This window comes from Coenobita brevimanus, chromosome 39 (genome assembly GCF_032717465.1).
Source record: "Coenobita brevimanus isolate Jiangsu-jjx chromosome 39, ASM3271746v2, whole genome shotgun sequence".
In the NCBI taxonomy this organism is placed as follows: domain Eukaryota; kingdom Metazoa; phylum Arthropoda; class Malacostraca; order Decapoda; family Coenobitidae; genus Coenobita; species Coenobita brevimanus.
The window spans coordinates 23,137,134-23,165,038 of NC_136992.1; the positions used below are offsets into that span (position 1 = coordinate 23,137,134).

Consider the following 27,905-nt stretch of genomic DNA (forward strand, 5'->3'; position numbering starts at 1 on the left):
TGAGCAAAATCATCTGGTACTTGCAACTGTTTAACAGAAAAGATCCAAAAGGACTTAAGGGATTAATGGGAATTGTTTCTAACCCCTTCACTACAAAAGCAATCTTTAAATCTGAACGAGGTCATCCTGGTGGCACCAAAAAATGATATACAATATGTCAGTAAAATAACACCAATTCTACATCATGGCAACTGATTTTCTCCTCATGCTCCAAAGTCCTGTATACACACACACACACACACACACACACACACACACACACACACACACACACACACACACACACACACACATTTAAATCTAGATTGGATAATAAATACTTGTAGAAAAGAGACAGGACAACACAAGCTTAGCTAAAATCCTATATAATACAATTAGGTAAATACATGCACTTATGTACATACATACACACACACACACACACACACACACACACACACACACACACACACACACACACATGCTTGTCTCTTGTTTACATGTACATGCTCACTGTACTGAGTCTTTGCACCTGTATACCTTTTTCAACAGCCAGTGCTAAAAGTGGGAGAAAGAGTGCAGTCATTAAACATCTGATATCAACTGCATTACTAAAATTACCACTCTCAGGCTCACATGACTCACTCAGCTGAATTTATTCATCATACATCAGGTGGATTAAAATAATAGAGCTGTCCTAATAAAGAGACAGTAATGGCAACCTTCTTTGAACCAGGGGTGGGGAGCCTTTCTCCTATTAAGGACCATTAGGATAGTTTTAACATCATTCGCAGGCCATACAAAATTATCGACTTAAAATCAACCATAGCCCAGTACATAATACATACATTTATATATTCGTTCAGGAGTTCATGAAATTGCATTTATGAATTGCCTTGCAGGCCTGATCAAATGGTCTTGCGGGCCTTATACGGCAAGAAGGCCAGACGTTCCCCACCCCTGCTTTAAACTCTCAAGCTCTTATTACTCATTTTCAGATGAATAAAATCATTACCTGAAATAAAATACTAGATTTGCCCCAATACTGAGAGCCAATGATGACAGTATGAAGACTCTCAAGCTCTTATGATTCACTCTTGACTGAATTAAAATGGCTAATGTTAGCTGGAACATAATACTTTAAGGTGTCAAAATCATGGTAATGGTGACAGTACTGGCACTCAAGGGCTCTTATAACTCATTCAAAGCCAAAAACATGTTAGTTGGAATGAAATGATGGAGTCATTTTAATCAGGAAAACTGCAAAACAGTAGTTAGGGACCTGATACTGTATTTAACCCCTAGCAGCCCAAGGAGATACTTTCCAAGACAAATATAAGCATCCATTATTATCCAGAATAAAGTACAGAACATATCCTAAACAGAAGGGATTGATAACAATGTCCTGATCCCTGCAGCTTTCAATGATGAATAAAATCCTCAGGCATTAACATGGATGAATGGGTAAGCACTTCATAATAATGACAAGTATAGTTAAGCATCCAATGTGAACTGCAATACTGTCATTAACCCCCTTCAACTTTCAGTTTAATTTTGCTATCTGCGACTTTTCAAACTGAAGGGGTTAGCCATTTTCTTTATCAAGCCCTCCACAACCAGTAATCTCCCTTGAACTGTATAAAACTGTCTGTAGGTAGCAAAATTATATAAGGAAAAACATATCATTGATCTGGTGGGGTTCAACTGGTTACAAAACCTTCTATAGTTGTAATGATGAAAATGAAGGACTTTGGAACTTTTTTGTGTTTAAATCTGGACAAAGACTGAAAAATCCATTCCCTGATGTGCAGCAATCCTACATTTTACACATTTTCATACATCACCACTTTGGCTCTAAAACTCGCCATCCAAACTGAATACATGCTGGAACTTTCATTCAACACTAATATGATGGTATTAGTGGTGGTTTTTTATGACAAGTTGATGGGTCCTGTAAAAGATCAATGAAGACTAATTTGCTGGCCTCTCCAGTTGTATTATCTCCATGTTAATCTCATGCTGGATCTAGAACAGGCTTCCTGTTCTTTAAATCACTCAGCAGAGGAGACTCTGATAAAAAACTATTGGCAAGACACCTATAAACCTGAGAACCACCTCACGGATAGACTTGTGTGTTCCAGCACAGTTGCATACAATAACCACAATGTGATGTTCACTTGTCTGATTTTATATTCATCTGGACTAAGCACCTGCACCACCATGTCATAGCTTTGTCTGTTTGTTCTGCTTTATCGAAGTCTGTTTACCCGTCCCCACCCCGGAGGGGCTCAGGGACAGGTATTGTTTTCCCTCAGATAGATAGATTGTCTGTCTGTCTGTCTGTTAACAATTTTATGCAAAAACTGCCTGTGCAATACTGACTAAAATTACAGGGATGATAGGCTATGACCTTCTGATCACCTGATTAAATATTTTGCCAAATTAGGCCAAGGCCCAGGCTGTAGGCCCAAAAAATGTTAAGAAATTATTATTTTTATTATTTTTCTTTTTTTTACCATCACTTTTTTCAAACTCGTCATATCGAAGTAAAACCAAAACCTAAATGTGCATCTTTTACATCAGCATCCTATAACATGCCTCACTACATCAGGAGGGTCACCCTCCAATTACCGGTAGGGGGTTCGGGCCTAATACAGTAAAACCTCGATATAACGGACTTCAGTAGACCGGAATTTGCTCTTATCAGACTCGAGGAGCTACTGGACTAAATTCCTATACAGTATATCGGAAAAAGTCCGATAAAGCCAGAAGCAGTCCGGCCTGCTTGACCACTTCAGGTATGTTCACCACAATATGGTAAATAAAAGCCATGTTTATCAGTGTACAGTACTGTATTATTACATATATTATACTATTTGATTAATGTAGTGAAGTTATAACACAGTACAGTACCGCTATGGTAGTCAAAACAGTTTAAAAACCGTTCATTCAATCCAGACTAATGTCTGATATATCGAAAAAAGTCCGGGTTAGCAGGGGAAGTCGCATGTCGCTTTTATCGGAATTTCGCATTTTTTGGACTGGCTTGGGCCCCAATTAGTCAGTTATAATGAGGTCTTACTGTATTTTAAATGGGCATAAAATTATCAATTTTCACTCAATTTACTCCAAATCTGATATGTGACATCTTGGATTAGATATCCTGTTTTGTTTACACATCAGCACTAAAATGACTGTCAGGGACGGGTTTGCTGTGCCTTGGCACTGTTTCTTGTTTTTAACATACAGTATTCTCTTGGCACTCAACTGGTACAACCTGTCTTACTACTGATTTCCCTCTTATCATCCTTTCAAATTTGGCAGTTATTATTATTATTATTATTTTTTTTTTTTTTATTTATTTTTTTTTTGAGGAAAGCCTGCTCACACTCAGTGACACAACCCACCTGTGAACTACTCCTATCTCTTTCTATAGGCAGAAGCAGCTCAAGGAGTAGTCAGATAATAAGTAACATCCAAAGAATTTTCTCACGTAAGTGGCTACACTCTATGGCATTTCACTGGACTGTAGTTCCCTAAAGATCTTTGCACAAAAAGCACCCCATATGATTATTCACTTCAGCATCACTCCAGATGAGGCACCCTGTGGAAGAAGGGTCAATCAACCACAACGGCAAAATTGAGTTACAAGCATCAGCGTGATCCCGTGGCATAGATTGTATCTTTCTGTCCCAAAGAAATTGATACTGGACCTTCATGCATGGTCAAAACTCTAATGTTTGTATCCCTAGCATGTGATGCTTCTGTTTTTAAGTTGCCACAACCAACCATACTTCCACAGGGGTGGAAGAGGGTCCAATGAACCATCACCTCACAGCCAATGAGGCATGAGATTGGTTGAGCTCCCTGCCTCAGCCAATCAGCATGCAGCCACCCCAACTCAAACTCATGGATGGTATTGATCTCGGTTTGCCAGGAGCTTCTGCTGTGGCAAAATTGTTAATCATTGCTGTTGATCTATTAACCCTAGTAAGGTGTTAGATCTCAATGCACTGCTTCCCTACATTCCTGCCACCCACTATACCATCAACATGAGACCTTTCACCAGCAAGATGACTCAGAGTCCAGGATCAATGTGGCTGACCCCAACAATGACAATCTTGAATGCTAACCACCTACCCCCTGCCACCTAACACTAGCTCACCACTACTTCAGAGCTGGTGAGTACGACATCTGTCCATCCATTCATCCATCATCTAAACCTGTGTTGAGCCATGAGAAGCATAGGAGCCCATGGCTAGGCAAGTTGGTCCTGACATTGAAAATGAGAATGACCAGCCTCACTCATCCCTGAGTGGCATTACGTGAGCAATAAACCTCAACCACCCCTTGAATATGAACCGACACACTCTCAGTCCGGTTGGAGCACCTTAATTACCCACTGAACCACCAAGCACCACATTTTGGTTACATGGTTCCCAGACAGCACAGAAAGCAGTTTCCTGGTATTCAAGAAATCATTTGGCTTGTCACTCAGAATAGAGACACTCGCAGACAGAAGGAAGAGGAAAGAATGAAGGAAAGAATGACATATTGGAAGGAATGAAAGAAAGAAGGAAGAGAGAAAAGGGCAACCACCCAAGAGCAGCACTGCATCGAGTGAGTGGATGGTGAGTGCCCCTACCTACCACCTCATTCATAAATTTTGCTGCCTTATTTATAGACACATAAACAACTCTAATGATACAACAACAGTTTCGCTTATTTTTATTATTACTGTATTTACTCTGATTAAGGAGTTTACTGTGTCTTTCTCTTGGAGGATGAGAGTTCTGATGCTCACATCAGGGTTTTGGTGTGCCCTCTGGATTGTTTTACCTTGACTGAATCTATCTATCTATCTATCTATCTATAGCCCGACGCCCTAATCCCGCAAAGGGTGGCCGCAGACAAAACGCCTCCAAGTCGCTCTGTCACACACCATTTGGCTACCCTCCCCCCAACTCACCCTCCCCTCCCTCATATACCTCTCAACTCCATCCCTCCACCTCATCCTCGGTCTACCTCTCCCTCTCCCTCCCTCCAACTCACCTACATACACCCTCTTAGTCAGTCTTCTCCATTCTCTTCACATGTCCAAACCACCTCAGTGAATTTCTCCTAATCTTCTGAACCACATCCACATCCACCCCACAACGTTCCTTCACTTCTTCATTCGTCAACCTGTCCCTCCATGTCACTCCACATGCTCCTTTCAAGTAACTCATTTCCACTGCTCTCACTCTTGACTTGTTCCCCTCTTGCAAGGTCCACGCCTCGCTTCCATACGTCAGGGTAGGGATCACAATACAATCATGCAGTGACTTCTTAACTTCCATACTCACCTCCCTATTTCTCATCACTGCTTTCAGTGTACCAACAACCTTCCTTCCCTGCTGTACCCTTTCACGCACTTCATCCTCCAAAGTTCCATCCTTACTCATCACACTACCCAAGTACTTGAATGCACTCACTTTCTCCATATCCTCACCATCCAACCTCACTGCACACTCTGTGACTTCAATCCTCTCAAACACCATAACTTTACTTTTGTTTACATTAACTTTCAGCTTCCTTCTCCTACACACTGTCCCAAATTCATTCACCAAACCTTGCAACTCACATTCATCTTCACTCAACAATACTGTATCATCAGCAAACAGCAACACTGGAAGCTTCCAAACCTCACCCTCATTCATTAGAGCCACCCCCAAACCCACTGTCCTACCCTGCACCTCCTTTACAACCCCATCCAAGTATATATTAAACAGCCATGGAGACATCACACAACCCTGTTTCAGTCCCACATTGAGATCAAAGAACTCACTCAGCTCACCATCCACTCGCACCGTAGCCCTAGCTCCTTCGTACATACTCTTCACAGCATTCAACAATTTCCCCTCCACTCCATATATTCTTAATACCTTCCACATACCTTGCCTATCTATTCTGTCATAAGCTTTCTCCAAGTCCATGAAGGCAGCATACACTTTCTTTCCCTTCTCTAGATACTTCTCCACTAAATATCTTAGAACAAATATCTGATCTACACACCCTTTTCCCTTCCTAAATCCCCCTTGTTCTTCTCCAACTAGCTCTTCTGTCATATGCCTAACCCAATCAATGAGTATTCTACCATATATTTTACCAGTCACACTAAGAAGGCAAATACCCCTATGGTTACCACATACTTCTCTCTCCCCTTGTCCTTTGTATAAAGGAACAATTATACCTGATTTCCAATCCTCCGGAACCCTTCCCTCTTCCCAAGCCAATCTACACAACTTCCATATCCACTCCACAACAATCTCACCCCCATACCTAAGCATTTCACCACACACTCCATCAATTCCTGGGGCCTTTCCCAACTTAATCTTCTTCATCGCTTCCACTACTTCCGCCCTACTGATCTCTTCCTCCCTCCTCTCATCTCTTCTTCTCCCAGCCATTCCCCAACCACTTAAACTCACACTGCTCTCACTCTCTACATTCAACAAACCCAAAGTGCTCCTTCCATCCCCTCAATTTCTCTCTCTTCTGGGGAAATAAGCACCAGACATGGTTTCTCCACAGCTTTCTTCCCAGTCCCTCTTGGTTCCCCTGTAACACCCTGTGCTGAGTCACACTTTCTGTGTTTTCTACAGTGTCTAGGATTCCTTTAATGTTAAAACTGAGACAATTCAGTTTCCCTCAAATCAATTCAACAGCCCAGGACTGATGGAAAATGTATCTGGCAAGAGGCAAACTATTAGGGAACCAACCTCCATTGCTCATTCAGAAGTTCCATGAGAGGTGGGCTATTTCTGGACTAACCTCCTTTGCTGGAGGGTATGTCATAACAGTTTGCCCCTGGCAACTTTACACACCCATTGGTCATCGGCATGACCTTGGCTGTGGGGGGTAGGTAGGGGTAGGAAATTTTCCATTTGGGCTTCCCCTCCTGCTCTTAAGAGTGTCACATGGATCAGAATGCAAATCATACCTACATTCTAGTATACCACACCCTCAGTACAAGTTACAGTGATGTATCGCATTGCACTCCAGGGACACCTAACATGATGCTCCTTTTCAAAGTTTTTCTGTTGCCATTCCATTTCACTTTATTTTCTTAGAACGGACACAACGTGAACATCACATAGAAGGCTAGTCACAGTTAATATGTTTTGAGGCACTTCATCCACGACAACTGTCAGTATGATGCATCACATAGCACTCAGGGACACCTACCATGATGCTCTGAAACTCTCACTGTGGCTAATCTATAGTACTGTGTCCTTTCTCTCCCATTTAATTATTTCTCAAGGCCAACACCAAGAATACAAAACCTCCAGATGTCCAACCTCTTGTGACATGCAGCTAGCAAGACAGGTGTTTTATTTATGTTCCTAATGTCTCTCTTTTCTTCATCAAAAAGTACATCACTTAACAGAATATAGTGATTTTTCCACTTGAATGTGCTAGAAATTTCTCATTTTAACTGACATTTCACATGAGAGTGGTCCCACTACTGGGGCCTATCTTGCTGTGGTGATGGGGATTAAAGCATGATCAGTAGTGTCCACTATTTTGGTAGCATGGCTGACTCAATAGGATTGACATCCATTGGTGTAGTTAGACCTGGGCATTGGGGGCTATAGCCCAAAATGTTCTTTGAATAGCCCCAGATCTCAAATAGTTTTTTTTTTTTTACAAAAATAAAAATAGCCCCAGCTGAGGCCAACACAAAATTTTAATATTTGTTCTTAGTACTAGAACTGATAGATCTCATATGGAAAACATTCGGTTTGATCCCATCCGGTTCACATTCGTTCCTATCACGTATTCACAGCCACTTGCCAGTCGGCCATCAGTCACACAGTGGTGCCAGCCGATGCACGCATGTGAGAAAGAGAGAGAGAGAGAGAGAGAGAGAGCATACAGGTTACAGGACTTGTTGACATCTGGTGGTAGCTAGGAAGACCTGATGCTAGGGATAAAAGAAGCTTTTTCAAAAAGAAAGGGGACCATGGCAATGAGATGCAGCCTGCAAGGCTAGAAAAGGTGGAGGAAGAGTTACTTCCTGCTGTTGTTGTAGCAGCAGATAAGTCAGGACAGTAGAATGCCACTGCCTCTACATTGTCTATAAGCTCAGGTCGCTGAAGCACAGGGCTCTTTAGTCAGCTAGCCAGTAGCCAGTCTAGCTCAGTGGTTCTCAAACGTTTTTGTCACACAAGGCACACCAAGTATTAAGGTACACTTTTGATTATGGCTACGTAAATCAATCATCATATAAGAATAATTCCAAGGCACACCAGTTTCAGAACCACTGGTCTAGCTAGCCTGTACTCACTATGATATTGCAATATTAATATTATTTACAAAGTAAACTCCTCCATCTTCCTACTGGAAAAAAAAGTCTACTCAGTCAGTGCCACTTTTAATTACTTAGAAGAATAAAATCGACCCATTATTTGTGCATGTTATGTATGATTTCCCCTATGCATATTAGTGTGCCAATAATGCCATTCAAAGATGACTAGTTAGTTAGTTAATGTGTGTGTGTGTGTGTGTGTATTTACCTAATTTTATTTACCTAATTGTGATATAAAGGAAATGAGCTATGCTCGTGGGGTCCCATCTCTGTTTCTCAGTAACTCAAATTCTGCTTTAAACTCGTTTAAGTTTTTAGACTGGATGATCTCTTTGTACAGGTTATTCCACAGGTCTATACATGTATAAGGAAAACTATATTTCTTGATATCTTTCAAGCAGCTTGGCTTCTTCAATTTCATTACGTGTCCTCTTATTACTCTCTTATCCCATAAAAACAGATCTTCTCTGTCAATTTTATCTACTCCCATCATGGTCCTGAACACTGCAATGTTGTCGCCCCTCTCTCTCCTTTCCTCTAAGGAAGGCAAATTAAGCTTTTCCAGCCTCTGTCTGTACAACAGACAGAGGCTGGAAAATATATAAGGGACGAAACAAGGGATCTTCCTTGTTTCCTCCCTTATAAATTGGTACCACATTTGCCCCCCTGTGGTGGGGTGGACACAATCTGGCCGCACTATGGGGTGGTACTACTACTTTGCGGTCAGGTTGTGTTAGGAAGAATACTAACACCGTATTCCCTGCTTGTCGTAAAAGGTGACTAAAAGGGGTGGGGTGAGGGGACTAGGGACCCCCTCCTCTGTTTTTTAGTTCCTAAAAAGAGACAGGCCAGAGAAAGGGATGGGGGATTGAGTTATCTCCGTACCCTGAAGATTGGGTCAATGAATGTGCATGGATGTAGTATGATTGAGGCTAAAAGGGGGGAGATTGGGAGAATGTTTGTGAGAAGAAAGTTGGATGTGTCAGCTCTGAGTGAAACGAAGATGAAAGGGAAGGGTGAGTCTATGTTTGGAAGTGTGAATGATAGATTGTAAGGTGTTGATAGAGGAAGGGAAAGAGAAGATGTGGCCTTGTTAGTGAGTCCGGAAGTACAGCAGTGTGTGACTGAATGGAAGGAGGTGTCATCGAGACTGATGTGAGTGAAAGTGAAGTTTGAACATGGGTTGAGGGAGTTTGTGAGTGCATATGGGCCTGGCAGTGAAAGGGATGAAGAAGAGAGGAAGTCTTTCTGGAATGATGTTGATGAGTGTCTGCAGAGTTTTGGAGCGAATGTGAATGTGGTAATGATGGGAGATCTTAATGCTAGAGTGGGAAATGTAGCAGTTGAAGGTGTTGTTGGTATGGATGGTGTGCCTGGAAGAAATGAAAATGGGGATTGAATGATAGTGATGTGTGTTGAGTAAGAGATGGTGATTGGAAATACGCTGTTTGAAAAGAAAGGTATTTATAAGTATACATGGGTGAGACAGGAAGGTGGAATGGTTATGGATAAAGCATTGATGGACTGTGTGGGTGTGTCTAGAAATGTAATAGGAAGATTGTTGGATGTGACAGTCCTGAGAGGGGAGGGTGGAGGTATGTCTGGCCACTACCTGGTGGAGGGAAAGTTAAGAGTAGGTAAGAGATGGGTGTGAGCTAGGAGGGTTAGGTGTGGCAGGAAGGTTTTGAAAGTGAGTTGGATAAAAGAGAGAAAATGATAGAGTATCAGGAGAAACTGAAAGATGAGTGAAACACAGTGAAAGATCAGGAAAATGGCAGTGTGGAGAAGGAATGGCAGTTGTTTAAGAGTGTGGTGGTGGGGCATGCAGAAGAGGTATGTGGTGTGAGATGTGTGGGTGGTGGTGTAAGAAAAGGAAGTGAATGGTGGTGTAAGGAAGTAAGTATGGCGTGGCTGAGAAGAGACGTGCATATGAAGTGTGGCTGCAGAGGAAGGATAAGGTGTCATATGAGAGTTATAAGGAAAAGAGGAATAGGGCGAGAAGGACTGTTCGTGATGCTAAAGTGGCAGCAGATGAGAGGTGGGGTAGGCGGCTGACTAAGAATTTTCAACAGAATAAGAAAATGTTCTGAAAGGAGGTTAAAAGGGTGCGAAAGGGAGAGTCTGGGAAGTAAGAGCGAGTAAAAGCAGAGGATGGAAGGATGTTAATTGAGATGGACGCAGTAAGGAACAGATGGGCAGAGTATTTTGAAAGATTGTTAAATGTAGAGGAGGAAAGGGTGGCTGAGATTGTGGCGGATGGAAGGGTGCAAGGAATAAATGTGTTGGGAGAGTTGAATGATTCTTTGATCACAAAGGAGGAAGTGGAGAAGGCAGTTAAGGAGATGAAAACAGGGAAAGCTGCAGGTATGGATGGGTGTGCTGTGGAATGCCTGAAGGGTGGTGGAGTGACTTTTGTTGACTGGTTAGTAAGATTGTTGAATGTGTGCTTTGTGAAAGGTATGGTGCCAGTTGACTGGGAAGTGCTTGTGTGGTCTCCTTGTATAAAGGCAAGGGTGATAAGTATGAATGTACTAGCTTTAAGGGTATAAGTCTGTTGAGTGTTGTAGGTAAGGTGTATGGTAGAGTGTTAATTATGAGAGTTAGAGAGGGTACAGAGGGAGTGATTGGTGATGAGCAGTGTGGCTTTGGGAGTGGGAGGGGATGCGTGGATCAAGTGTTCGCTGTGAGACAAGTGTGTGAAAAGTATTCAGCGAAAGGCAAGGATGTGTTTTTTAGGCATTCATGGATTTAGAGAAAGCGTATGATAGAATCTGTGGTAGGTGGTGGCGACCATCATCCACTCACTTGTTGTAGTGCTGCCTACTTCTTGCTTAGCCTTTATCATTCTTTTTCTGTGCCTGTCCTCCTCTCTTCCTATTTCTCCCATCTTTCCTGTCACTTCTTATTGCTTTTCTTTCCTTTACAGGTGGCTTTACATTGAGTGACAAGCCAAATGGTTTCCTGTAAGCCAAGAAACCATTTACAATGCTGGGTGGTAACCATATAACCAAACCATACGTGCTCCCTACGTGTCAACAAGTGGGTTGGTGGAGGGTTAGTGCCCCTCCCAGTAAAACAACTAACTCAAAGTCAAATGGCCACCCCTTACGAGATTATGGCGTCTGGCAATAGACAGACAGATAGATAGTATGATAGAATTGATAGGGACGCTTTGTGGACTGTTTAAAGATTGTATGGACTTGATAGTAGGTTACTAAAAGGGGTGAAAAGGTTTTATGTAAATAGTAGAGCGTGTGTAAGAGTGGGAAATGCTGTGAGTGACTGGTTTCCATTGAGAGTGGGGCTGCGGCAGGAATGTGTGATGTTGCCTTGGTTGTTAATATTTATATGGATGGTGTTATAAGGGAGATGAATGCAAGAGTTTTAGGTGGAGGTCTGAGTCTGGTGAATGTTGATGGTGGAGAGTGGAATCTGAAGCAGCTGCTGTTTGCAGATGATACTGCACTGGTGGCTGATTCAGAGGAGAGATTGAGACAGTTGGTAGAGGAGTTTGGGAGGGTGTGTGAAAGGAGGAAATTGAAAGTAAATGAGAATAAGAGTAAAGCAATGAAGTGTACGAGGTTGGTAGATGGTAGAGGGATGAATATAGTTCTGAATGGTGAGTTGCTTGAGGAGGTAGAGTGTTTTAAATATTTGAGGTCACATGTTGCTGTGGATGGAAGAATAGATGCAGAAGTAAAGTTTAGAATGAATGAAGTAGGTAAGGTGCTGGGAGGAATGAAAAGTGTTTAGATGTCATTCGCTTAGAATGGATGTAAAGAGAAGGCTGTATGAGGGTGTTGTGGTACCAACTGCGTTATATGGGGCTGAAACATGGAATATGGGTGTAGCAGAGAGGAAAAGTTTGAATGTAATGGAGATGAAGTGTCTGTGGAGTGACACGTATGGATCAAGTGCGAAATGATGAAGTGCGAAGGAGAACTGGAGTTGTTCGGGAGATGGCTGGTAGAGATGAGCAGAGGGTGTTGCGATGGTTTGGGCATATGGAGAGAATGGATAATGAGCAACTGGTGAAAAAGATAACCTGATCTGATGTGAGAGGTGTAAGGCTGAGAGGAAGACCACGAACAGAATGGATGGACAGTGTGAAGAGAGCGCTGGATGCGAGAGGGATGTCTGTTGAGCAAGGAAGAGTGGCTGTGTGTGACAGAAATAAATGGAGAGAAATTGTGAATGAATAAATGATGACGCAGCCCTGAGGGGATATTCTCCCGCATTTGGTCTGATCAGCTAGTCAGGTCAGATGCGGGTAAGGGGATGGGTCTATTATGATGTGGCAGGGGTAATACAAGCTCTGCTGTCTGGCCCTGCTGCGGATGTCACTGATTGCACTGCGCAGTTGACCCTTGCGCGGTATGGTGAGGTGAGGATCTGTCCCTTCTCCCCTTTGGGGCTAAGATGCGAATGAATGTGTTTGAATGGATGAGTAAATGGGGAGTGTGTCGTCCTGTCTCAGCTACCTCCCTTTCCTTGGGGGAAGCAGCCTAGGTACATAGAATAGAATAGAATAGTCTGTACGACAGATCTGCCGGATTGGGGACCATCTTAGTTGCTGTCATTTATATTTTCTCAATCTTGTTTATATCTTTCTTTTTGTGTGAGGACCACACTACTGCTCCATATTCTAACCTGGGGTGGATCATGGCCACTATTAATTTTTAGCAGCTGTGGCTCAGTGGGTTAGAGCGCTCCGCTCTGACCGAAGGGTCGGAGGATCGAATCCACCCAAGGGTCATTGGTAGACATCAGGAAGGGCATCCGGTCATAAAATGCTACACGCTCCAGTCCAAAGTCTTCTACCCAGGGGCAACGCCTTAGCCCTTCGGGGATACCTGGCGTAAAACCAAATTATTTATTTATTTTTATTATATCATCTCCTCACCCACGTAATGAAATGCTACTCTTATGTTAGTCAAAGGTTTACACATCTCTCTGACTGTCTTGGTAATATGTTTTTCAGGAGACAAACTACCCTGGACTAGCACTCCCAAATCTTTCTCTTCTCTTGCTTTTGTGATAGGTCCATTACCCATCAAATAATTCAGTGATAGCCTCTTGGTACTTTTACCCATTTCCAATATTTTACATTTCTTTGCATTGAATTTCATTTCCCACTTCTGGTTCCAATCATGTATCCTATCCAGATCCTCTTGCAGCATTTTACAGCCCTCCACTGTCTCTACCTTCCTCAGGATCTTTGCATCATCAGCAAACAGACCTGCATAACTGTTCACTCCATCTACCAAATCATTAACATAAATCAGGAACATCACTGGTGCCAACAAAGACCCCCGGGGGACTCCACTCATTCTCTCCATCCAGACATCCTGTCCTTTATTACTGTCCTCATTTGTCTGTCTCTCAAAAAGTTTCTCATCCATTCCATGAGGTTTCCCTTCAGTCCTCCTATATGCTCTAGTTTCCAAAATAGTCTCTTATGGGGTACCTTGTCGAAGGCTTTTTTCAAATCTAAATGCACACAATCCACCCAACCGTCTCTCTCCTGCAGCACGTCAATTGCTCTTGAGTAAAAGTTCAACAAGTTGGAAACACATGACCTTCCACTTCTGAATCCAAACTGACTTTCAGCCAAAATATTCATCTCTTCCAGATATTTCATCCATCTATCTTTCAGGATTCTCCTGCACAATTTGGCGACCATGCTGGTTAGGGACACTGGTCTATAATTCAGGGGTTCTTCCTTGTTTCCTCCCTTATAAATTGGTACCACATTTGCCCTTTTCCATTCTTGAGACACCTTCCCCTCTTCCAGAGAACACACAATTAAACCGTGGATCTTATCTGCCAGTTGTTCTCTGCATTCCTTCAGTACCCAATTAGAGATTCCATCTTGTCCTGGGGCTTTCCTTACATCTTGAGTTTCCAGTAATTTATAAACTTCCTGTACTTCCACTTTTATATCTTTCATCACTACTTTTCTAGGCACTCCCTCCCCTTCCACAAACTCACCTTCATTAGTGAAAATTGACTGGAAACGTTTGTTCATTATTCTGGCTAGCATTGCCACATCTTTATAGACCTCTCCATCTACTTTCAGTTTGGTGATTCCTTCCTTTTGTTTCAATTTGCCATTGACAAATCTATCTATAACACCTTTTTCAAAGTTCCTTTCTTCCTCTCTACATAATCTTGTATATTCATTTCTTGTTCTTTTATATTCTTCCTTTGTTCTGTTATTACCTCTCTTACTCCAGTTGTTCCATGCCATGTCCCTCTCTTTTTTTGCTATCACACACCTTCTATTAAACCAATCCTTTTTCCTGTTTTCTTTCCCCCTTACTCTTGGCACATATTTTCCACTCACGAATTATAGAGGTCTAGAAAGATCTCCCACTTCCTCTGTATCTCTCCTGTTTCTCTGAATTTTCTCCAATCCTCATTTTCAAAGAATTTTCTCAATCCTGTAAAGTTTGCTTTCCCAAAGCTGTATCTTCCCTACCTATAAAACTCGTCTCTTGGCACCGCGTTCCCTATTATCATATGGAACTCAATGACCACATGATCACTTTTTCCTATGGAACAAAGATATTAAATCAGGTTCTTTGGTTAGCAGTAAATCTAATCTTGCTGGTGTGTCCTCAACTCAATATCGTGTCTCTTCTTTGACCCACTGCGTCATCACATTGTTCATTGTTATATTTAACAATATAGTGCCCCACGAATCTTCAACGCCTCCCAAGTCCCACTCCTCCCAGTTCACCTCTTTACAATTAAAGTCCCTCATTAAAATTATATTCTCGCTTTTCTCAATCACTTTCCATAAATAATTAGCCATGTCCGACAACATCGCCTGGTATTCATCATCATTCCATGTTTTTGTCTAAGGCGGAACATATACTACTGCCATATCTCTCCCACCATTCTCTCCAGTTTCTAGTTTCATATTTATCACTTCAGCCCTACCCTATCCCATTTCCACAGTAGCTACATTTATGTTGTTCTTCACTGCTATCATCACTCCTCCTCCCATTATTTCTTTTCTGTCTCTTCTCCACAGTTTGTATTTATCATCTTCCATATGGACATCAACATCCTCTCTTAACTTAGTCTCTCCAAAGCACATAACATCAGGTTCATGAACTCTCAAGATCCCATTGATTTCCAACCTAGCTGATATTAGGCCATCAACATTAGTACATGCCACCTTCAAATTTTTGTTGTTGTTTTTTATACCCTCTTCTCTCCTTCTCTAGGTCGATACCACTTCCTCAATTTCTGATCCATAACTCTCCAATAAAACAGTCTTCTCTTCCTTCGTTCTCTGTTTGTTTTTTGCCTTTGCTTCCTTTATTAACTCGTTTATTTTAGCTCTTTCCTCCTCATTTGCATCTTTCCTTATCCAAACATTTTTGAACCCCTCTTTGTCTGATAATTTCCAAGTTCTACTGATGATTTCATTTACCATTATCTGGGACTTAAACTTTACCTTCAATGGCCTCGCCCCTCCTTCCTCATACTTTCCTAACCTAAACACTTCATCAATCTCTTCTTGAACTTCATTGTTACCCACCATAACTACTGATATTATTTCTTTAACCTTACTCAGTTCTTCTTTTTCTCTTTCTGATCTTACTGTCATACGTTTTTCTTTTACTCCTGAAATTATTACACATTTCTTCCTATCTGCTACATCCCTGACTAACGGTTCTCTACTTCTCAGCACCCTAACCACTTCCTTCTCCACCCTTTCCTTACTCTGTTGTTCTATAATCTCTTTCAAATTTACGTTTCCCTCCTTCTGAATTTTCTTCCACTCTTTATGTTGTTCCTTGATTTCCTTAATGTGCTCATCTTGCATCCTTGACTTAGAGCCATACTCATCTAGTTTACTTTTCATCCTGTCCCTTTCTTCTTCCAACCTCTTATTCTCCCTCTTGAGCAGTTTTATTTCATTTGATGCAGATTCGTTACTCACTTTCAATTCTGTGACTTCTCTTTCTTGCTCTACACAGCGTGTGCAAACTTTTTCCAGTTTACTTCGTGGAACTTTGATCTCTCTCTCCTGCTCTTGGGTTCATTCCTGTAACTCTCTAATTACTACCCATACCTTTATTAATTCCTGGACATTCCTCTCCACTGTTTTCTCTACTCCAGCTACTCTTGTTTGGTTCAACATAGTATTTCCTTTACCCATATTGCCTTTGGAGAAGCCCTCAAATTCCTTTTCACCATATATAAACAAAGCTCCTTCACCCTCCGCCACTGTACAGCTATATGGAATCTTTCAATTTCCACTATATCTTTGACTGAAATCTGCATTTTTTTTTTTTTACTATTGACCAATGGGACCACCACTCATGCAATCATTTACATAATCACAATAGGCTGGTCTCCTTTTTCGCCGCTGATTTAGTGATTATTTCCGCATGATCCAGGAAGAACTCCATCTCTGTCGGCGGCCTGTGTGTGTGTGTGTGTGTGTGTGTTCTTACCTAATTGTATCTTTACAGGAATGAGTCAAGTTCGTACTGTCCCATGTCTTAAACCATATTTATCGTACATATCCTTAAATTTGTGAATTGTTTTGGCGCACACTCTTTCATTCAGTAGTGCATTCCACTGATCAATTGCTCTGTTTGGGAAACTGAATTTCCTTACATCTTTATCACCTCTCTTCTTGTGCAGTTTTTGCAGTGTCTTCTTGCTGATGCTTCCCCATATGTTAAGTAATCATTTATGTCTATTTTCTCCTTCCCTGATATGCATTTATATAGCATTATCATGTCATCTCTTTTCCTTCTCTCCTGTAGTGTTGGTAGATTCAGTTTATTTAGTCTTTCTTCATTGCTTAGATCCCTTAAGCTTGGTATCCATCTTGTAGCGGCCCTTTGAACTTTTTCAATCTTGTCTATGTGTTTTTTGAGATGAGGACTCCAGACTATTGATGCATACTCCAGGGTTGGTCTGATGAATGATGTTATTATCCTTCTTAGCATGTCTTCATTTATGTATGTGAATGCTATTCTCATATTTGCAAGCAGTGTATACATGTTCCGTACCTTCTCACTTATGTGGTCAGCCGGAGATAGTCTGTTATTGATAATCACACCTACATCCTTCTCTCTTTCTGATGTGGGTAGGGTTTTATTTCCTAACGTATAATCCCAATCAGGTCTTTTTCCACTTTTATCAAACTAGATTACATGACACTTGTCCACATTGAATTCCATTTGCCATGTATTACTCCATTCATGAAGTTTATTTAAATCTTCTTGTAGCTCTTTACAAGAGTCTGTGTTAGTAATTCTCCTTTGTATTTTTGCATCATCTGCAAACATATTTAGATAGCTTTCATTTCCAGTGTTACTGTCTATATCTATATCTATGTGTGTGTGTGTGTGTGTGTGTGTATTTACCTATTTGTAGTATACAGGAATTGAGCAATGCTCGTGTTCTCCTGTCTCCATATCCACATTTATCAAGTCTACCTTTACACACATCAATTTTTTTCTCATGCACCACTTCTTCGTCTAAGTCATTCCAAATACTCATGTATTTACCTAATATACCTAACTGTGATATACACAGAATGTGCTATGCTCGTGGGTTTCCGTCGCTGTTTCTCAATAAGTCAAATTTAGCTTTAAACTCGTTTAAGTTTTTAGACTGGACAATCTCTTTGTCAAGGCTATTCCATAAGTCTATACTTCTGTAAGGAAAGCTATATTTCTTGATATCCTTCAAGCAGCTTGACTTTTTCAATTTTATTCCATGTCCTCTTGTTGCTCTCTTATCCCATAAAAACAGCCTTCTTCTTCCTTGTCAATTTTATCTACTCCCACCATGGTCCTGAACACCGCAATCATGTCTCCCCTCTTTCTCCTTTCCTCTAAGGAAGGCAAATCCAGCTTTTCCAGCCTCTCTCTATGACAGGTGTGCCAGACTGGGGACCATCTTGGTTGCTGTTCTTTGTATTCTCTCAAACTTGTTTATATCTTTCTTTTTGTGTGGGAACCACACTACCGCTGCATATTCTAACCTGGGGCGGATCATGGCTACCATCAATTTTTTCATCATCTCCTCATCCATATAATGAAATGCTACTCTTACGTTAGTCAAGAGTTTATAAGTCTCTCCAACTATCTTGTTAATGTGCTTTTCTGGTGACAAACTATCTTGGACCAGCACTCCCAAATCTTTCTCTTTTCTCATTTTTGTGATTAATTCATTACCCAACAAATAATTCAGTGATGGCCTCCTGGTACTTTTACCCATTTCCAATATTTTACACTTCTTTACATTAAATTTCATTTCCCACGTCCGGCTCCAATCATGTATCCTATCCACATCCTCCTGTGTGTGTGTGTGTGTGTGTGTGTGTGTGTGTGTGTGTGTGTGTGTGTGTGTGTGTGTGTGTGTGTGTGTGTGTGTGTGTGTGTGTGTGTGTGTTGTGAAAGTCAGCACCTGACCCGAACCTTTTGGTAGAGCACAGTACTGTCTCACATCTTATATTCATTTTACTCTAAAATGACTTGTAAATTATCCGGTGAAAATCTAAAGATTTCTGGGCTGAGCTACGCCTCCAATGTTTCAAGATCCTAAATACGCCTCTGTTGACATCTATCAGTTTCAGGGACCAAGTGATTCACTTTCATTACCGGGTAGGAGGGTCTGCAGGTGATGATCATTTTCCCTGCCTTTGTCATGTTAGAGCACTTATATTGCCCCCAGTGCGTCTGCTGTGCATGACATCCGATGATATTAAAGAAATAGGTAGACTGGTGGATAAGCGATGCTGCACACTGCACCAAGTAGCTAGCAACACACCTCTTTGTGTGCTTGGTCTGGCAAGAAGGGTAGATTGGTGAGGCCTGGCCAAGTCAACTGACTGGTCACTTTTGGTTAGAATCAAGAGGGCACCACATGGCCTGGCACTCCACTGGTCCATAGCTATCATGTGGTTATGTGATGGTTACCTGCATATACTCTCCACTACCCCTGGGGTTGTCAGGTGATCTATGATTTGCTATTTTACCTCCCCATGTGTGACTCTGTGAGGGGGAGTGGGGGGTGGAAGACAAGGCTTTGCATTTATTTTATGACAGATTCTCCCCTCAATTCAGGTTCCCATGTTGCATGTGGTCAGATCCACAAGTCACCTACTGGCCACATTCTTCCTCCTACTGACTCTTGTTACTCCAAAAGTCCTGAACTTACTGATGACAAACCCTGCCAATCTAGTTGACCATCTAATGACTCTTCCTCATCTCTAAAATTGTAGGTCCTTCCTGAGGCTCCAGGGGTCATGGAGTGCTTGCAGGATACTCCTACCAGTCTGCTGACCATAAAGACACTTGAACTTACTAGTGGCAAGGGTAGGATGGAGTTTCAAGGGAGAGGTGCCAAGTCCTCCAAGAAAACTTTCAATTTAACAATGAGATAATGTCTGGCATCTTTGGGCTTGAAGACCACAGGAAGTTTCTTGTCTTGAAGCTGGCTAATGATGCTTCCTTCAGAAATCAGAATGCTTTTACAGTCCATCATGACCTGGTCAAGGCTTGTGGGTCATCTCCAAAAGTTGTCCCACAGGCAGACAGGTCTCTCCCCACTGAGGCCAAGGATGCTGATGAATGCACTCACATGTGTGCCACCAAAAGTTTGGCTTCCAAAGAAGTGTTGGTAACTTATCATGCCACCCCGAACCAAACCTGAGTAGTAGTTGTCCAAGGAGCTCCTTGGATATTTGGAGGAGGACCTCCAAAAGGAGCTGGCAGACCAGGGGGAGGTGAAAGTTGAAAGGATCAAGAAGGCAGACAGGTCCTGCCGGACACACCATCACTGATTTAAACTTTTGATCAACTGATATTGCCTGATGTCCTCGAGGCAGCTTACTACCATCTTTGGATCAGAGCTTACATGCCAATGTCTAGTAGATGCTTCCACTGCCAGCGGTTTAAGCATGTCAGCTGGTTCTATCCTGAAAAAATTGCAGGCCCAACATGTGTGTCAATTGTGGTGATTCCCATGGTGAGATTTTTTTTTTTTTTCTTTATGCAAGAAAGCAGGAACCGAAGGCCATAGGCCAGCAAGGCTGTTCCATCCAAGAAAAAACAAAACAAAATGACAGACAGCCAATGCTTGAGATACACATCCTGCTCCCAACATGCTATGGTAATTGGTGGTGGTGATTCGCCCATGCGTCAACACAGCCATACCCCGTCACTGAGACGTTGCCGTGACCCACCTGTGAATCAGACATACATACCAAATGCATTGCCATCCCCTTGAGGGAAGAATCCCTTCCTTACTAAGATAACCATTTTGTCCTGTTGACTGTCTGACACTGCTTGCTTGAGTGTTCCTATTTAGGGGAAGCTCACTGTCTATACCTCTCCAGGTTTAAGGTGGGATTTGAATTTTACCTTCTCTCCTCACTCCTTAGACAGGATACATGTATGATGGGTGGCACCACTTTCTCATTTGCTGAGGAAACAGGACATCCAGTCAACATAAGTTGTTTTATGCATACTGTAGTTGTTAACCTGATTTATTTTATGCACAGTTTTATGGTGTGTCCTTGATGTTTTGGTGCAATTTGAATGAGAAAGGATTTTTTCGTTCCTTTTACTGTACAGTATTATATTGCATTAGACTGCAATGAAAACTAAAATAGATCTGACTCCCCCAAGTAAAGCCATCAACAAGTACTCAGACTGATAACTCCTCTTCAACTGGCTTACCAAAACCATTCATCTCACATACACCCCAACACACAGGAGTCAACTGACTTAAATCTTTCAGACTGAGTGATACTCTTTCAAATCCCAGTCTTAATGTCCGAAACCACAACCTAAAGCAAGGGTTGGGGAACTTTTTTGGGGTATTACCCAAAACATATCTGAGTAAAATAAAATTACCCCCAGACTTCAAAGTAAAGTGAGCATATGTGGTAGGGGAATGGCTAGGAGAAAAATGAAGGTGAGAAGTGAGGAAGAAATCAGTAGGATGAAAGTAGTGGAAAAATGAAGAAAGTCAAAATGGGCAGAGCCTCTGGAAGTGACTGAGTGTGTGGTGAAACGCTGAAGAATGGGGGAGAGATAGTAGAATGGACATGGAAGACGTGCTGGGGAGAAGGTAGTGTCCCGGAGGATTGGAAGTCTGGTATAATTATTCCCCTGTACAAAGGAAAAGGGGAAAAAGAAGTGTGTGGTAATCATAGGAGCATTTGTCTTCTTAGTGTAACAGGAAAAGTATAGGGTAGGATGCTTATTGACAGACTTAGGGAAATAACAGAGGAATTAGTTGGAGAAGAATAGGGAGGTTTTAGGAAGGGAAGAGGTTGTGTAGATCAGATATTCATTCTTAGGCCCATAGTGAAAAAGCTTCTAGAGAAGGGAAAGAAGTTGTATGTGGCCTTCATGGATTTGGAGTAAGCATATGACAGGGTGGAGAGATAAGGATTGTGGAAGGTATTAAGCATACATTGTATGGAGTAAATGGGAAATTGTTGAATGCTGTTAAGAGTATGTATGAGGGGACTAAGGCTGCAGTGCATGTGGATAGTGAACTGAGTGAATTTTTCTATATGAAGGTTGGACTGAAACAGGAATGTGTCATGTCCCCATGGTTATTCAATCCGTATAAGGATGAGGCTGTAAAAGAGGTACAAGGTAGGGTAGTAGAGGTTGGAGCGACCCTAATGAGAGAAAGGTGTTTGGAAACTCCTTGTACTGTTGTTTGCAGATGATACTGTATTGTTAGGTGAAGACGAAGTGGAACTGGAAGGCTCAGTGAATGAGCCTGTGAGGGTGTGTAAGAAACAGAATCTAAAGTTGAATGTAGAGAAGAATAAAGTTATGGTTTTCGTGAGAAATAAGGCCACTGAATGTACAGTGAGGCTGGATGATGAGGAAATGGAAAATGTGAGTGCATTTAAGTACAGTACTTGGGTAGTGTGATGAATAAGGATGGAAGTTTAGAGGATGAAGTGCTTGAAAAGGTACAGCAAGAAAAAAAGGATGCTAGTTCTTTGAAAGCAGTGATAGGGAACAGGGAAGTGAGCATGGAAGTAAAAAAGTCGCGGCATGACAGTAATGTGATACCAACCCTAACGTATGGAAGCAAAGCTTGGACCTTTTTGGAAGGACACAAGTCAAGAGTGAGAGCAGTGGAAATTACTTATTTGAGAGGAGCATGTGGAGCTACGTGGAGAGACAGACTGACAAATGAGTAAGTGAAGCAACATTGTGGTGTGGATGTGGATGTGATAGAAAGCATTAGGAGAAACACACTGATGTGGTCTGGCCATATGGGGAGGGTGGAAAGCAAGATACTAACAAGGAAAGTGTATGTGAATGAGGTGGAGGGGGGGAGAGGGAGGGGGAGGGCAAGGATGAGATGGAGGGATGGAGTGGAGTGGTATATGAGATAGGGGGAGTGTGAGCTCGGAGCAAGGCAGTTAAATGGCGTTGGATAGGAAGACATGGAAGCGATTTGTTTGTGGCCACCCTTTTCGGGATTGAGACATCTGGCAATGGATAGACAGCTTCAAAGTAAACAGAAGAAAAAAAAGTTAGCTACATCTGCGCACACATGACAACAGTACAGTGGCTAAGCAACAAATATCATGAAACATGATACATGGTTTTACATCTTGTTCACTAAAACTTACATCAATTATGTGAAATATCAGTAATACAGTATACCACACACATTACCTCTCATATCACACACATTATCCCCCAAATTATTAGACTTAACCCACCTGGGGTAATTTACTCCTGTTCCCCAACCTCTGACGTAAAGGGAAAAGCGTCTTCTTTCTCAAACACATCCGAGGCCACTCCACCTCAAAACCCCAAGTCCTCCATCTCTAGATGAGAGATAATATCTGAACAATACCCAGAGAGCATATGAACACTGGCCAAAGGATCTTGGGCAGCTAAGTCACCAAACCTGGACTAGTATGCCCCCTGGATCAAGCCACTACCTGTTTGTCACCCAATAATTCAGATTCACAAACTCATCTCTCACCTCCTTTATCAAAGAGCTGTAAAGAAAACTCACACTCCTGTATTTTTGTCATGGTTGTTCTCATTTCCCTGGATGGATTTAGAAACTAATCATCTCATACTGGACCTAAAGCAAGAAAAAGGACTGTACACAAATATGTGTACACAGCTGTCACAACCTGCCAAATAGTTACCACCAACTGAGTCAGGTTCAACCTTTACAAACTGTTAGCTCACTTCCTTCAACCTTCAGAATGCCTACTAGCATGTGCCTACAACCCACAAAATTTGCAAGCTCCATGTCATCAGTGTAGAAAAGTTAAATCAAGGTATTCTCCTTCAACCTCAACATAACTTTTTTTTCCCCCTGACAAAATGCGTGTTATTAAAGCTAATACCCCTGGCACAGACATTTTTGGATAATTCAACAAGCGGCTGATCATATTCAATACAGAAGACCTTTGTCACCATGCAGCTTTGAATGCAGTTCAACTGGTAAAATAGACGGGATTTGCCTCAACCTATCTACAAACCACCTACATCCCGCTCGGCATCTTTAACAGTTGGGGATGCTCTGATACACCCCCAGTGCAACCCTTTCCCCCTCCAAAGACAACAACATAAGGAGTCAAAGCTACCTTAATTGTGTAATATAAGGCAAGACCTTTTCCTGCCACCGATGGAAGACAGTGCTAGTAGGAGCTTTCAATTACAGGTATCTGCCTCGAGTCTACTTTAGGGCTGCCTGCTAAGCAGATGCCTGACCCTTACAAGAAACAATCTATTAAGGTACAAGCACAGAGACACTCAGTTGCCCATTCCTGCCTCAATCAAATGACACTCACTCACACAGAGTGAAACACTAACTTTTAGAGAGCTATAGTTCCCTGTTTCTCCTCCTCTGGAACTGGCTATCCTGAGAGACACCCCAGACATGGGTTGAAGGTTTCAATCTCTACAAGGATATCAAGGCCATGGCTAGTTGTCAAAGACCTACAAAAATTTTTATATTAATGCCACAGAGCTCTCAACAGTCAGACCATTCCTCACAACAAGGTCACAAACTCCCAAACAGATTTCTCATTTACAGAATGTGCTCAAGGACAGACATCTTTTGTATTCTGAATTAAGGGACTTTCTAATCCCCAACTCTCACCACTATTTCAGACAGGATTTTACACCAGGCCCATCACTTTAATATACACCTTTCTCACAGAGGTCCACTTTCACAACAGAATGGGCTTTCTCTTACAGTATGTTCTGGCAACTATCTCAGGACTTTCATTCCTCCAAAGAAGATAGATCGCTTTCCACTGAGAATTAATGGTAAAGCTAACCTGCCAGCATCCACCTCGAAAAAGAATCAGGTGGGGGTCCCGATGCTTTCAGCATGAATTGAAATACTTTACAGTCCATATATCTGTCCCTCCCATCCAAGAAAAAACATGATGCTCTTGAGAGTTTTAATTTGTTACAGTGGTAAAGATACCATGCAGTGCTGGCTGCACCATTTTGGCCTTCTCAGTCATGGTGCATGGACCTGCACCTGTGGTGACACTGGCCCACTCCCCTCCACCCACACCACTTTAACACTCCAAGAAGATGCCCTTGAGACCTCTTTGACTCTTCATACCAGGAGTTTTTTATCACATCTATTAGTCTTCTTTATCAAACAAAGAGATAAATATAATCCTACAGGGTCTATGCCCTTCTTTCAATAACCCATATGTCTTGCTAGAAATTATTTACCAGGCTCTTACAGCTCAAGACCTCTCCATCCATACCCCCTCAGTTGAATGTGGATTGCCTAAGTGAAATGCTTTTTGTTCAAAAACTCAATCCTGCATCTAAATTCACACATTATTCAGCTTTAAAGGACCCACTGTTTTTAGGCCTTTACCTTTCTATCTCAGAACGAAGGTGTTGCTCTTGTGAAGAGGGTTTGGCCATCAGTTCCCACATCCACCCCTCAGAAGTCCCTACAGAAAGTCTTGAACATTCACAGGTCTAGTATCCATCATTACTATTCAGTGACTCATGGAATTTGGACCTTGTATAAAGCTATTTTCCTTAAGATTCTACCCTTGGAAGCAAAGGTTTCAGAACTGAAGGCAATGACTGGACATACGACTGACTAAGTTTCCCTACCTTAACCTTGGTGACTATATTCCCTCCGACAAGGTTTGTCCAAAAAAGGGGTAATTTAAGTCCTTCCAGCATGAACCTTGGAAGAACCCACCCCTCGTGTAATTTTAGTCACCATCCATTAATATCTAGTTCATGAAGCATTGTATGATTCAGCGAACCAATCAAACCAAGTTAATTTCAATGGTCTTTGGATCTGGCAAGACTAGGGTAGTGGATGTTGGAGTGGCCCTGGTGAGAGAGGATAGTGTTTGGAAACTCCCTGTACTGTTGTTTGCAGATGATACTGTGTTGTCGAGTGAAGACGAAGGGGAGCTGCAAGGCTTGGTGGATGAGTTTGAGAGAGTGTGTAAGAAACGGAACCTAAAGGTGAATGTAGGGAAGAGTAAAGTGATGGTCTTTGAGAGAGGTGAAGTTAGTGAATGTACAGCGAGGTTAGATGGTGAGGAATTGGAAAATGTGAGTACGTTTAAGTATTTGGGTAGTGTGATGAGTAAGGATGGAGGTTTGGAGGGTGAAGTGCTTGAAAGGGTACAGCAGGGAAGAAAGGTTGCTGGTTCCTTGAAAGCAGTGATAAGAAACAGGGAAGTGAGCATGGAAGTGAAAAAGTTACTACATGACAGTATTGTGATACCAACTCTAACGTACGGAAGTGAAGCTTGGACATTGTTGGAAGGACACAAGTCAAGAGTGAGAGCAGTGGAAATGAGTTATTTAAGAGGAGCCTGTGGAGTCACGTGGAGAGACAGGCTGACGAATGAGGATATAAAGGAGCGTTGTGGTGTGGATGTGGATGTGATAGGAAGCGTTATGAGGAACACACTGAGGTGGTTTGGCCATGTGGAGAGGATGGAGGGCGAAAGACTGACGAAGAGAGTGTATGTGAGTGAGGTGGAGGGGGGAAGAGGGAGGGGGAGGCCGAGGATGAGATGGAGGGATGGGGTGGAGAGGTATATGAGAGAGGGGGGTGTGAGTTGGGAGCAGGGCAGTGAAATGGCGGGGGACAGGGCGACTTGGAGGCGATTTGTTTGTGGCCATCCCAAACGGGATTGAGGCGTCTGGCAATAGATAGATAGATAGAAGACTAAGAAAAAAAATCTTGTTCTTCAATCCAGATTTCTACATTGCCATCTTCAATGATCAAGCCAGCAGACTCTGCTTTCTTTCCTAAAGCTTAAGAGGTTAGACATACTGCTTCTTCAGTTTACTTTCTTGACCATTTTTACACAGAAGACTAGATTCAGCAAGGTTTGTGGGCATCACTCAATGCAGATACAATACCTTCAAGAAGTTCTATACCAAACCCATCTTATTATCAAATTGTGTGGAATCAGGGTCCATTAATTACTAAAAAGGCCATTTTTCTCCCAACGTTTCATGAAGCCAACCATGTTTCCAACAAAATTTTCTGACATTTTACTTTCATGATATTTGTAAGTTTTAGAGCACTGGAAACAGAGGCTGCATTCATCATCATCATCTTCATTTTTTGTCCTTCTGTTCCCATATTCAAACTGGGGTTGGACGTGCGATGGCTTTTCTCCACTGTTTCCTATCCTGAATTAAACCTTCTCCAATACCCAGTCTTTCCATATCTCGCATTACAACACTTTTCAGGGTCTTCCTTGGTCTTCCTGGTGGTTGACGTCCCACCACCTCCAGTTCCTCTGCTATTCTCACACAGCTCCCTTCCTCACTCCTTCTCACATGACCAAACCATCTCAGCCGCCTCTGCCTCAAGATGATATTGAGATCCTTCACCCCGCATCTTCTGACTATTTCCTAAATCAAAACTCTGTCCTCCCATCTCACTCCCGCCAAGTAACTTAGCATTCTACGATCAGTACTCCTCAGAACATTCATCAGTTTATCTGTCAAAGCCCAAGTTTCAGCACCATATATCAATACTGGTCTAATGCAGGCCTCATATATTTAACTTCTGTGTCTCAGTGGTATGTGTTTGTTGACCAGTAGGCTAGCTATTTCCTTCCACTTTGACCATGCTGACGCCACTCTTGTTCTAACTGATCTCTCCATCCCTGCTTCACAGTCCAATACATCTCCTAGATAGCAGAACTGCGGCACTTCCTGTAGTCTGCCCCCATTCACCTCTAGCTCATCCTCTGCTTCATCTCCCTCTGCCTCTCTTCTTATTCAGGCTGGGCAACGGAAATTTTGCACTCCTCTCAAAGTCTGCAGACCTGAACACCTTCTATGACACCAATTATTACACTCCGTGCACAACATTGAGTTCACTCCTACTCCTCTGCCACGGCATCCACATGGCCATTTTCCTGACTGAATTCCTTCTACTGGTTTCTTTCCTGTCACCATTACCTTTGTCTTATCCATATTTATTTTCATTCCCCTCTTCTATCTATGAAACATTTCCACCACTTCTTCCTTAGTCTCCATTGTCAGCACTAGGTCATCAGCAT

General features: G+C 42.2%; 1 protein-coding gene across 1 annotated transcript in view; it reads right to left on the reverse strand.

Annotated features, from left to right (window-relative positions):
• The window catches only part of LOC145396870 (zinc finger protein ubi-d4 B-like), a 636,773-nt gene that overhangs the window by 546,328 nt on the left and 62,540 nt on the right, over window positions 1–27,905 (reverse strand). Inside the window, exon 4 of the mRNA XM_080270158.1 lies at window positions 512–537. Coding sequence (XP_080126284.1) covers window positions 512–537 — 26 coding nt within the window. The remainder of the gene's footprint in view (window positions 1–511; window positions 538–27,905) is intronic.